The sequence below is a fragment of the Trichoplusia ni genome, chromosome 12, assembly GCF_003590095.1.
Source record: "Trichoplusia ni isolate ovarian cell line Hi5 chromosome 12, tn1, whole genome shotgun sequence".
Lineage (NCBI taxonomy): Eukaryota > Metazoa > Arthropoda > Insecta > Lepidoptera > Noctuidae > Trichoplusia > Trichoplusia ni.
Genome location: NC_039489.1, coordinates 5226992 through 5241171, shown reverse-complemented (window position 1 = coordinate 5241171; position 14180 = coordinate 5226992). Strand labels below are relative to the sequence as shown.

Genomic DNA, 14180 nt, shown 5'->3' with positions numbered 1-14180 from the left:
GTACAAAATAAAAAATATGTTCCTTTATCATTTTAATTACCGAAAAAATGTGTAGAATGCAATACAAAAATAAAAAATATCAAAAAACATCCTCTTATATTGTAAACTTACTGACCTGATAATATTATAACCACATGCCATAAACAAAAAAGAAGAATTTGTCTCAAACTGTTTTTCAAGGCAAAAAACGTACACAATCAGATCACATATGAAACAAAAATTAATATTTTTATGTACATATATAAATAATGAAAAGAAAAATCGACATAACTATCTTTAGACAATATTCCTCCAATGGAACTCAGTATCTACTAAACTGCTGTACCAAAAACGATGCGATTCCCACCGACACTCACAGAAGATAGTTTAATTCGGGGACAACAGATGGACGTTCAAACAATGTTACTGAGATATGTAGAACATCTAACCTACACGGCTATACACACACTTACATTATTTAAATACAAAACTAGCGTTCAGTACTGCTCGTTGCAAACTATATAAAAAGAGATTAAATTAACGAGCGGAGATATATATCATTCTATTTACCTTTATTATATTAAAACCAAGATCCTTCAACCTGTTGTTTTTTCCTTCAATTTTAACCCCTAGCCCCTTATCCTTATAAGAGACAATTAAAGGCGCCTAAAGTCCTATGAGAGACAATTAGAGGCTTTAAGCCTACAAGAGACAATTAAGAGCCCCTAACCCCTTCTGAGAGACAAATAGGGGCCTCTAAAGAGACAATTAGGGGTTCTAGTTTCAAACAGATTTTTGAATTTTGGTTTTAGTATAACAAGGCATATTAGCCACCAACGTCTAGTAATCACGCGCCTTCTAAATGAGGTGAGACAGTATTAGTACTTGCACATAAGCGTATTCGACGCCAAATCTCGAACCTCAAGCTTTCATATGTCTTTACAATTAGCGTGAAAACATTTTTATCTACTTAAATACTACAATATTGATCTATAAAACGCTATATTTAAATATATATCATATATATTATATTATAAACATTGTGACAGTTATTTATATTTATTCAGAGATATTATTTCAGACGCACATAGGTGGTTTATAAATACGAATATGCAAAAAATAATTGTTCACTTGTATCAAAAGCTATATATAATATTAAGTTAGATACTATTGAAAGGAATCGAAAGCTCTATGTTATTCTAAATAATAAAAATTAAATGAAAAATAATATTTTTCGAGTTACATTTTCGTATTAATAAAACCACTTATTAAGAAACATTTTCAAGTTAAAAGATATGTCGTTAGTGTATATTTCTCAAAGAATTCTCATCAAATATTACTACAAAATTTTAGAAAATCTGACAGATAGGGGTCCATACACATTTTAAAGTAAGACTGTTGAGGAAAAGAGATGCTATGCTACGCTGTGAGTGTGCTATCTCTTTTTAACAGTTGCAACAATCCTTAAAGAATGGTGATAGACCTCGAGTAGAAAGTAGTTTAAAGCCAAGATTTTTTTACACAGATGTTCAGTAAAAATCGTGAGTTTTAACATAATAATAACATTTGTCCAATTTATCTACGATTAATAATATTTCAATAATAAATTAAAACAGAATTCGTTCTTTTTTACAACTTTACAAAAATATCATTAATCGCAAATAAATGTTGAAATTTCAGAAACAGGTAAATTCTATAAAATCTGTAGATTATTAAAAAAAAAACTTGCGAAAAAAGAAATGTGAACTCTTCTTTATATTATTAACAATTGATAATATTTTCCTTACAAACTATTAATTTATATTTTGAAAATCTTATACGCTATTGTCCAAAACCATTTGTTTCTAGGTTTTTATCATGTTACTTGTTTAAATCGGAATACGAAATTTCTTTGAATTCCGTCGAATTTTCGTTAATTCGAAATCATACATAACAGACAAACAGTATTCCGACCCAATTATCTGTATTATTTTTAATATTCAAACATGCAAATCAAAACATTTTAACACAAGCCCATATATAGTGAATATCGTACAAAAAAAAAATTTTTTTGGTAAGTCACCTGACGTCGTATTACATATCACTCCCACTAATTTTTGTTTTGAAATCTGCGTTAATGTTTGTACAAGTGTCACTTTGTATTTGTGATGTAAAAAAGAAAAATCATCAAGTCTCATGCGTCAAGAATGCATCAAGCGCCATTTTGGATAATCATGACTGATTTTAAGGATAAAAATAAATTCTTTCAAGAAGAAAACAATCGTCACTCACAGTATAATATTGTTAATTAACATTTCTTCAAAACCGTGTACTCTTCAAATTGACTCTTTTCTGTCTCATTCAAGTAAAAATCTCATTTCTCATTGGATATTTCGTATTCCGCATTCATAACACTGACATATACTTATTAAGGCTGACTCACACGATGCTAGAAATTTCGGCAAGTCTTTATACATTTTCGTCAATGATTATCACTTTTGATACCAGAGCTTTGTTGCTCTTCAATGTATTGCAACTTTACAATATTCCCCGCATCGTCTAAATCAGCCTTTAGTTATACATAGACATGAAACAAAGATTTTCGTATACATGTTACGAGCGTTTCAAGATAGTGGTACAATAGATTATGTCATCAGTTTAAAGTGATTTGTTCGTATTACATTAATAACTAAACACATAGCTTTAGGTAATGTGTGTACTGGTTATATAGTTCTTTAAAACCCACATACCTAAATGAGGTTTTTATTAGATGCGCAAAGTGACTTGGATGCTTCAGAATCGTTTTTAATATCTGCGTGTGACGTGTAATGACCGTGCCTGGTCACAATTTAGATATGATACTGGCTCTATAAAAGTCTAATTTAGCAAGATTCTACTCTCATTCACAAAAAACTTGCGAAACACTTGTTTCGTAAACGACAGCCTTTAGCCAATTGGCATACCTTAAATCTTTCAAATCATCGATTTCTATCAACAGAATAACGTTTTTTTTCAATGAGTCACGTGACCGAGACCTGTCATCTCTATTTACATTCGAGTATTTTCGATTAACGGTAACGTTGACTACAAACTTCAATTGGATAAGTTCTTTTTTGTTTGATCTAGACTGCATAAGTAATCAAGGCGACGGCTAGAACTAAGAAGCGCTAATAATACGGAAAAGTTGAATTTCTAGGGAAAGGTCACTTAAAACGTCACAGAGTCAACAATAAGGTCATTTAATTGACCACAAGTATAATTAACAGACGATGTTCTGTGACGTTTAACCTGCGTTGTATTATTGAAACGCAAAAGTAATTAGAATTTTAAAGTCGTAGTAGACATTGTAATTGGTAGTTCAAGTAAATAATAACAGAGATGACCGAATACCTCTTCGTTGGAAAATAATTTGCATGTCAGAAAAATATAAAAGAAATTGGATATAATTCTTAATTTTTTCACCTTACGCGATTTAGGTGACATGAATTTGACTCTATTATACTAAGTTCGGTTCGACTCGCTCGCCCGCCGCCTCAGCTCATGATTAAGGGCTCCCGTTGGGCCGAAACTAGTCGGGCGAAGCCGCGTTAACAAACTGCTGCATCATTTAAAAATCTTCAAAAGCAAATTTGTGAAAAATAAATTTAATCTATTGTTTTGTTCTAATCGCCTTTTCTCTAGAACTTTTATACGCTTTAAAACAGAACTTGAAAACTCTGTCACAAGTATTGCATAATGGAGAATGAGTTATTTAAACCAAAACCGATCATGTAACACATGTTTAATTTAATTACACATATCATATAATTACGTATTATTCCTATAAACTTCAACGTTCTCGGAGAAATAATTGTTTTGATAATGTTTCTCGTATTGTTATCAAAACATAACAATACATAGAATTATAATGTTGGGATTGTATAGCCCATTTAGGGAATGTAGAGATTTACGTAATTCGGAATCTAAAATATATTATTTTTAATTTACTTGTGCGAAAAATATTGCGTACTTTTATTTTGTTAGAGAGCTTGCCACCTTTAAAAGTAATATAATTGCAGATGTAAAAGCGAGACAGCAAACTACACATTGCATAGCGGCATCTCTCTCTGACAACAACAATGGTACTCTACGATTTTTGATTTTCTGATTTTTTATAATCAGAAATTGGTAGCTTAGGGAAAAATAGTTGGAAATATAGTAATTCCAAACTAGGAAAACTTGGAAAAACGATGTAAAAATATCGTATTCAAAAATGAAGTTTGCACAGAAACAAAATATCATGCTTACATATTAAACAGTACTGGTAATTATCTGTGGAAGAATTTTAATAGTGATTAAGATACGGAACATCGTTTGTATTATACTATTAAATTAGTCCATAAAATTAAATAAATTGTTAATGAAATAATTTGTATTACGAAAGTCTATACAATAACAAAATCACAGTACAGGCAAGGAAAACCTATCAGCACATTCATGAATGAGTTACAAATACCTAACTTTGCAACTATGTTGTAATTGTCGGCACGCTTTTGTAACGTGTGCTCAAAATGATTCACAAAACGGCCCGGACCTACGTAATGTTTGTTTAACTTTTATATACGTCATCATTCAGGAATTAATAAACAGTCGGTTCACATATTATTATGTAGTTTTTTTTTATACTGAACGGTTTTTGAGGGTTAGATACCGAAAGTGTTAAAACGGAATTCTAGTAAAAAGGTTCCTTCTGCAGTCGGAACATGTAAGCCCACCCAATAAGCCATATCTCATGAACAGCGGTAATAAGACAGTTGCAAATAATCACGATAAAACTTTTTTCCAAGTAAGTGAAGCAATAGTTTGTCAGAAGCTCGAAAGTCTGACAACCAGTCTAACTAACGGGTGTCGTGTTGCCCCGGTAACTGGGTTGAGGAGGTCAGATAGGCAGTCGCTCCTTGTAAAACACTGGTACTTAGCTGAATCCGGTTAGACTCGAAGTCGACCCCAACATACTTGGGAAAAGAAAAGGCTAAGATGATGACGTAGTAAAGGTTGTCGCAGTCATATATCTGTGATACGTGTGACCAATTTTATTGCCTATCGGTTTTCCTTAAGCATATTTGTACGGAACCCTACCACAAATATTAAGACAGAGAACCGATCGCACTATAAATAGCTTACAGATGGTATCAAGATTCTTGTAATCAAGGATGGTATGTAAAACACACGTGATACCGGGTTTAAATGGTCTACGTATATCGGGTACAATTTTTTGTGTCGTAGATGTGTATAGAGTTGTATGAGCGACTTATACACCGTGATTTTTTAGTCGTCTTACAAAAGCAGCCCAGTTCGTGTATAGTGTACAGTTCGTGACACAGTATTGCAAAAAACGGTCAAGTGCGAGTTGGACTAACGACATTGACGCAAATCCGAGTCGCACTTGAACGTTTAAATTTTGATTCAATTCATACAAAGTCTACGATTAAATTACATTTAATATATTTTCCTACTTTATTTTGCATAAAATGAATAACATGATCTAAACTTTCAGCTTACTTATTGTACTAACTACGTCATAATTATTTACAAGAATAATAAAAGGTAAAATGTGTATCTAGCTCAAGCAATTTCGATATTACATCACATGGTAATAAAGTTGATTTTACTAATTTTTTAAGAATAATAGGATTTGTTTGTTTATTTCGTTTCAATGACGTTATATGCATCGTTTACTGAAATCATAGGGTTGGAAAAATGCCACTTTGTAACCTTTGACATATAAATAAAAACCGGTCAAGTGCTTATCAAACTCCCGATACCGATACGTACAAATAGGCTAAAGATAAACAAATTGGTTAAGTGTGTTGTCCAATATTATATTATATTATTCGCAATTCAGAAGTACGATTAACTTGCCCACAATTTAACGTGCCTTTCGAGAAGGAACTACTGCTTTTCGGAAGGCACATTCAATTGTGGGTCCCGGCTGCTATACCTACATCTTTGACAGTCGTTACAGGTAGTCAGAAACTTGAAAGTCAGACAACCAGTCTAACTAACGGGTGTCGTGTTGCCCCGGTAATTGGGTTGAGGAGGTCAGATAGACAAGCGCTCCTTGCGAAACACTGGTACTCAGCTGAAACCGGTTAGACTGGAAGCCGACCCCAACATAGTTGGGAAAAGGCTAGGCCGATGATGATTACTGCTGCTTTTCAACTTCGATAGAAGTGGCCTTTCTACAATCGTTAACGTCAATAAATAACGGTCCTATGTAAATGACATTTTGTTTCGATAAGCCACGTGATTGTGATCTATCCGTATCTGTAGTGGGGTAAGGCATCTTAATAAGAGCGTGCTGCTGGGGAGTTTGTTGCACCGTTTCTTCTCTCACAGCAAAAGCAGTTAGGAAGCGGTGATGGGTGGGCGAAACTGGGTGCTGTCCAATGTAACCTGACCTTCAAAAAGTGCTACTTAGTAGCCTAATTTGAATAAATGAATTTTAATTTTTTGTTTTTTTTTTTTATTTTTAGAGGACTTTTGCTGGATCAAAATAGGGGATACGACATCTATAATAGTACACCGTTAGCATATAACATCAGTTCATGCAAACTTTTATTCAGCAGAGTAAAAGATTTGATGAAGAACGCAAAGAATGTTAATAGTTTTGTAAAACGTTAATGTATAAACTGTAACAAAACTACAACCTTTCTTATGACGTGAAGTATACAGGATAGTATAATCGTATAATAAAAGAAAAAAATAATAGAAATTGCTATAAAAAACTTTCTTTAACTGACTGTAACGCAAAGGGAATAGTGTTTATTGTTAAAAAGGACTTCAAAGACATTAACATTTTATAGATTGCTTTATCGAGTTGAGTGATTTCAAAATATTTCAGAAATGATCTGCTGAGCGAATAAGATAAAAAAATCTCGAAAATTTATTGAGACAGTGCGGTTTAAAGATTGACCCATATTTCTTTAGATAAGATTTCTATATCACGTGGAGGGTTTGAATTTTATTTCTTAAATAAAATATTTAAAATGTGCATCGCTAAGTCTCTTTTATATAGCTGCACCTTTAACCCACTTTTTTCATCAATGCATTCGATAATTTTGCTGGTCTAAAAATAGTATCAAGATAATGTTCTACCAAAGAAGGGTATTAAATGATGTGATATTTTCCTTATAACGCTTATCCGTTTATTACTGCTTATTTTGTTGAATACACTGGGAAATCCAATATAAGAATAGAACTCAGGGAAACATCGAACTTCGTTATGAATATAAATAGTCCATTGTTTTGGTGACGTCGGAAGCCTTTTATGTTTGAAATATGTATGTATTGGTATTTATTAGGTGAAATTTCAATGCCAAATTTGTTAATTTTGGTTTTATAGTGATATTATGTTATTGATTTGAAATATATTTCAGGTGAATCATTCACCTCTTCAAACAATAAACAATACATTTCTCAACGTCATATTCCAAGTAATTTTATTGTGGGAAAACCGCTAAAATGCATATGCAATGCTTATTCGTCGCTGACACTGGTTGCCAACCCATTGTAGGTAGAAATATGTATTGCTTCTAACTTCTATATGGAACTTAAACAAAAAAAAATCGAATTAGACCGTCAGCCAGATTTTTAACCCGGGGCAGTGAGATTGTCCGAAAGTGTTACCGTGGCTTCGGTACACGAAGGGCAGAGAAAGGAACATGGGTGGGTTATAGTCAGTAGAAGTCTGACACTCCCTTCCGATCAACTCAAAGTGGAAGGAACCATTTGATGATTTCTCATCCGGAAAAGCAAATACATTTGAAAAAATAGTATTTAAGTAAAAATTCGAAGGTTAAACGCATCAAAGATGGTAGAACGTATAGGAGTGGGGTCAATAACGTCACAAATCCGTGCTACTCCGAAAATTATAATAATTATTACTAGCAATCCCAGTAGCCGTAATTTTGCCTTAAAAATGAGTTGTAGGGAATAAAAAATAGATGTCCAATTCTTAGACCTACAACCTTCACAAAATTTCATGACAATCGGTCGAGCTATTTCGGAGGAGTTCAATTACGCATACCGTGACACGATAATTGTATATATTAGTGGCATAGATGATCTTAATAACCAGTACACACAAAACTAGAGCTAACACAACTACATATACATAGTTACAAGTAACATATAGAGTAGGTATATACAGGACTTTATTGGACGTTAACTAACGTAGAACGAACTACACACGATATAGACTTAATGATAACGTTTTGAACCTTATGCTTTTGGTATAAGGTTGATTTTTGTGTTGTTGTTATAGTAAGGTTTTATGATATGTTTCTGCATTGAGAAAGAACATGGATATAAAAAGAGCTCGGTTGTGGATATGTATGTTTGATGCTTTATTACTCAATAATAGGACAATTTTCATTTTTCGAGCAATTTTTTCCCATTACTTTTAGTACAATTTTACAATCCAGCAAGTCAAATAAAGCAACAATTTTAACACATAACAATTTTGATTTGCTTAAAAACCATTACTTTATCCATAAAAGTTAAACATAACTAAAAATATCCCAGTGTCCATCATCGGGTGCAATTTCCGACATCATTTAATTTATAAAACTTTCATTATCCAAACACTTACTTCAATTTAAACATCCTATCCCTACTAATATTATAAATGCGAAATTAACTCTGTCTGTCTGTCTGTTACGCTTTCACGTCTAAACCACTCAACTGATTTTAATAAAATTTGGTACAGAGACAGAGTTGACCTTGAGAAAGAACATAGGATAGTTTTTATCCCGGACTTTTGAAGACTTCGAAACGCGATATAACCGACATCGGCGCGGGCGGAGCCGCGGGCGAAAAGCTAGTAGATACCTAACTTTAGTATCAATTCATCATTACACATTTAACATATCATTGCCGACATCCCATAGCCATCGAGTATCGAGTATCAAGTGATCATTAAGGCTACATCGTGTGTAGTGTCGTGACAGCGTGGACGATACTTATCGTATTTTAGGCGCGGACCTGTCGTTGCAGTGCTTGTTGCGGCGGAGTGTTGCGCCGCGCTTTATCTGTTCCATGAGGGACGTGTGACATGCTCGGGGGTCGGGCTGGGGAAGTTGTTGTTTGATTATTATATTTATATTTAAATTTATTATTATTTAATTATTATTATTTAAATTTGTTTCAGAAGTAAATCTTTTTGAAGATAAATGGTAAATGCAAAGAAGCAGAATAATACACAAGTTAAATTGATAAAAAAATGCATAAAAACAGTGCCTGTAACCAAATTTTTATGTGCACATAATCAATAAATCGACCCCTCATGCTTGATTAAATTGACTGAATAAAAAAAAAATGGTATCTTTTTCGAAAATTTCGAAAACTAATATTAGTATAAGTCACATTTTAAGTATTTTCTGGATGCCACAATTTGACATTAATATCTATAACTGTCTTTTAAAAGCAGAAACGGATTTTGATGGGTTACTGGCTGTATATATAGGTAAATAAGTCCACATGGTCAGCCCGTCTAACTCCACTGCTCGCATGGCACGACACTGAGCTCGATTGTTAAGCTCTTGAACGCCTTACAAATATTATAACATTATTGTAACTTGTTCGAACCGTGTAAACGGTTTTGTGGGGAATTAAATTTAGTGATTAATGTTATATGAAAGAAATAAAGACTTTTGAACTGAACTGTTTGGCACTAATCTGCGAACTCTGTGTGTAACTTATGTAATGCTGTGCACATACCTGTGCATGTGCACTGATCATGTCCCGCACGCACTTGGCGCGCGAGGAGTCGAGCTGCCGCCGCTGCTGCTGGATGGTGGCCGACAGCTTGTCCAGGAAGGCGGGCTGGACCGCGCTAGGGATTGTGCCTGAGAAAGTACCAACAGAATTGCTTTTAGACTACTCCTGCACTTATGAATTCAATCCTTGGGTCACAGGGGGTTTTAGAAACATTCAAGTCGCATGCACAAAGACAACCAGACTCAGAACAAGCATTCGTGGATCACAAAGGCTTGTACTGCACGGGGATCGAACCCGCGACATGTCGAGCGACCAAGTTGACCTTGTTTCTTTAATGACTCGGCTATCTGTGCAGTCCATCAATGAAGGCTGGGTGTAATTAACCGGTGTCGTTGTGATTTTTATTTTACTCAATTAAAAAATAAATTCAACATTATTGAGCATGACCTTGACTCATGATCCTTTACGAACCTAAACAAATAGAGCATAGACGTTGGCCAAGATCAAAAATATAATTAGCATACCTTTCCCCTTGGCCGGGGGGTCAGCAGCAGTGATAGTGGAGATGGCGCGGCGTGAGGTGCGCGGCGACAGCTGCGGCGCCAGCTTAGCGCTCAGGCTCGCGATCAGCCCGCCTTCTGGAACATAGCGGGGGGTGAAGGACTGGATAAGGAATAATGACTGACTAATAGGTGCCTCATGAAGGAATATCAGGTAAAATGTGCAGAGAGATGACAAACTATGAGTTTTGAACTGTAGACCTTTTTGAAGGCTTCCAGAAACATCGTAAAATGAGTAAATAAAGATAAATTTTACATCAATCACCATAATCTTCCGGAACAAAAATTTTGGTTACCTAGAATGTTTTCTGAGAATTTTAGAAATGGATTATGATATAGATTTTGAGCCTATCAAAATCTAAGTTATAGCCATTAAATTAATATCTAATATTCAGTTGGTAGCTACTTTCCCATTGGCACTGAAAATCAGCTCTATGACGACATCCTGTCTCTTGGGAAATATCTTACACGTACATACATTATAGAAAAGTAGTATACAAAAAAGCAACAACTTACAATTTTGAACTTTATTTCTTCTTTTGATCGAGAAATAGCTTTGAGCAGGAATCTATCAAATATAATCCTTAAAAAGCTTGAATAGGTATTTACAAAAAAGAACAACCAACGACTTTGGACATAATCGCCGAAAAATTCAATTCTATCAAATATAGGTAATTTTGACATAGTTAGTTCCCCTTACGTTCGAGATGATGTCTGTCAGCGCTGTGCGACCTGGCGGCGATGTTCTTGCGCAGCGCGAGCGGGCTGAGCGCGTCGTGTCGCGACATGCTGTTGAAGCCCGCGATTATGTCCGACGGCTGAGCGTATATCGTGTTCTGGTACTTCTTGTCCTGACGCTCTTGTTGCATTTTGAAGCCTGATGGATAAGGTGATAAGGTTGGGTTTAGATTGTATTATAATAAAGTTTTTGTCAGATTTCGCTATCGCACATAGTGTCACTAGATACCAATCAACCATATGTAATAATTAAAGAAAAATATTTGAATTCATCGATTTATTGGAAAGATTTGATAGGCAGTTAGAAAATAAGTTCATAGTTATCTAAACTTGGGTCTAAATTTTTGTTCATAATTTAACTTAGATCAATATATTTCAAGTTGTATTCATCTTAGTTCAAGCATTCAAATGCTAACCCCGAACATAAGCTTACATCTTCGGGCATTTCTACAATAAATTTCCATTACTTTATTTAACAAATCTCACCAGTCTGTCCGTAATGCGACTCGCTGGACATCCTGGGCCCGAAGCTGGAGAAGGAGTTGTTCTCGCCGTAGCTCGGGGTGGAGGGAGACGACCCGTGGGGGGAGCCGCGGCCTTCACCGTATATACCTAGGGAATCATGAAAATTGTATAACTGAAGATTTTATTCCTGTTGGTTTATCTATCGATGGCAACGAAGGCCATGTTTTATTAGGTCAGACAAACTATCGCCACTTCTTCAAGTAAAGCCCTGGCAATATCTCGTTATTTCTAAAATATTACAATCACTTAAAAACTAGTTTCATACTGTATAGGACATATTTCATACTATTTAAAATACTTTTCTTTTGTTTTATTCTCATTTAAATGAAGTTTAACTTTAAACGCGAAAATAAAAACAACACTCACCCGAATTACTATCCCTAAGCAGATCCGAATTGGAGCTATTCAAACTATTCTTCCTCACATACATGGAATTCTCGACGTAGGCCATAATCCGATGACCCGTCTGCCCATAAATCGGGTTCAGGTTCCCGGTGCTATTCAGACTGGTGCTTGAGGAGAAGTTGCTCTTCGCTTGTTGGAAGGTTGAGAGCGAGGGTTGTGTCGGAGAGGGGGGGTTGGCGTTGTTCTGGTTCTGCAACTGTTGAAGACTCCGGCGGACGATGCCGGGTGAAGCCGGCATGTGTTTCAACTCGGTCAGTTGTTTGACTGTTTCTGCTACGTTTATGTGTGCTGTAAAGAGAATGTTTTTAGTAAGGTGGTGATTAGCTTTTTATGAGAGAAAAAGATGGCATTTTAGTTCACTTTATAATGCGTCGGTCAGTCGAAGATTTTTTCCTGGATTTTTCACCAACTTTGATTTAAATTAGTGAATTTTGGATAAGTGGGAACGGATTCAATCCCGTTTTTAGGTAGTAATATTATGATTCTTTCCTTGATCACTTCAAAATTATTAGACATAAAATAGCGATAAATACTGTTCATTTTTTATTACAATTTACTATTGATTTATTCATCACTACTTCGCTTAGTACTTCGGCACAAAATAAATTCTAAAAATAACACCTTCACTTGTTTATGTGTACAATTCAACTAATGCGTGTCAACGACCAAAAGGCTTGTGATAAACAAATTTTGTTCGCGTGTGATGGTGTTATCAATAGCCAAAATAAATAATCACTTGTGAGATTTTATTAGCATTGTCTTTGAGCGTGCGAAGATTAAGAAAACTGTGTCTTATTTTCGGCCTATATACAAAGCAAGTCAAACGGTTAATACTTAAAATATATATCTTATACGTTATGGCATTTAGACAATCTTTAACCATTAACATACCTTCAAGTTTAAACAAAACGTTCACCGAGAGGATCAAACATGTTTAAGTCAAACATTGCCCGTTCAAAAACGAAAATCTTCAATTTACAGAAACTTTTGTCATTAAAAAGAAAATAAAAAAAATGCACTCCGTAACGAGGCGACACAGCCCTACAATAAATAGTGTATGACACCCCTCTTGTAGATATTCCATGTTCTCTAGTACACAGAGCGCGACGTGTCGCGATTTCGATCCCTCACAGGACAAGCGTTTGTATGATCCACGAATACTTGTACTGAGTCTGGTTGTCTTTGCTTGTGAAAACCCCCACTACACACATTAATAACTGCGAAGGTCATTTAAAAATAGAGATATTAAACATGTTTGATCACCTCGCAGGCCGTCTAAAGCCCAGCTTATTGCTTGTCACTAAAGTCTAATAAGTAATAAGTGCAGGTAATGTACAGTCATAATCACCGGCGTCGGCGTCAGGCTGAAGCAAGAAGGCGGGCGGAGGGGGCAACTCCGAGTCGCCGAGGCCTGGGCTGGCTGTGTTCTGGAATAGAAGTAGATTTAATAATAATTAATAGATCTAAAATCCAAGTTTTTGATGTCCAGCCGTTTAGAGTTTTAAATTGCATTGTCATCGGGTTTGAAGCTACCCTGAAAATTTTAGCCCGCTAGCTTATTGGGAAGTCTATCTTGCAAAAATCCAACCGGAACGACAAACAAACAATTAAAGAAAATTTAAAGGCGGATTCTCGAAGACGCATTACGCCTTACAAAAATATAGTAGCAAATAACATCACTACAATTGCTATTTCAAAGTCACAGGCGTCCTAAGCCATTTTTTTTAGGTCTCTACCACCAAGTATGACAAATTCCTGTTACGTATTCTTAACTATGTATGTATGTATAATGTATTCTATACTCACTTGCATATAAGGAGGTCGCTGCGGTCTAGATATGGATGAAGACCGTCGCACTGGCGGCGGCGGCTTGCCGAGCGAGCTGGACGAACCACGACGAGACCACACCGTCGCTGTGAAACAGAATACGAAAATATTAGTATCATTGTGATATAGGAAAACTCGGGACCTTTGTTGATTTTCAGGCAATCTCCCTTCTGACACTATCCATTTCCTCCCCCGAGGAAGTGGTCGTCCATGAGCCGCCAAAAAAATGGGTGTAAATGATTCGTACCAATTGAACACATTGATTTGGGTGGTTAAGTTTATACAAAATAAATTATATACAATATTATAAATCGACATACTACTCAACAATCCATAATTCATTGAAATTAGTTTACTTCACACACACATATTTTAGGACAACATTCCAATGTAGAACACACATTATTA

The 14180-nt window shown here is 35.2% G+C and overlaps 1 protein-coding gene across 4 annotated transcripts in view; it reads right to left on the bottom strand.

Annotated features, from left to right (window-relative positions):
- Positions 1–8775: 8775 nt before the first annotated feature.
- Positions 8776–14180, bottom strand: part of LOC113499632 (metastasis suppressor protein 1-like) — a 138794-nt gene continuing 133389 nt past the window's right edge. For 2 of the 4 annotated variants that reach the window (XM_026880163.1, XM_026880167.1), the window contains 8 exons: positions 13752–13858; positions 13282–13372; positions 11907–12233; positions 11502–11627; positions 10978–11154; positions 10242–10355; positions 9718–9845; positions 8776–9068 (listed from right to left, as the gene is read on the bottom strand). In XM_026880163.1, coding sequence (XP_026735964.1) covers positions 8961–9068; positions 9718–9845; positions 10242–10355; positions 10978–11154; positions 11502–11627; positions 11907–12233; positions 13282–13372; positions 13752–13858 — 1178 coding nt within the window. In that variant the 3' untranslated portion in view covers positions 8776–8960. The remainder of the gene's footprint in view (positions 9069–9717; positions 9846–10241; positions 10356–10977; positions 11155–11501; positions 11628–11906; positions 12234–13281; positions 13373–13751; positions 13859–14180) is intronic. The other 2 variants (XM_026880164.1, XM_026880165.1) reach the window with 2 other exon arrangements.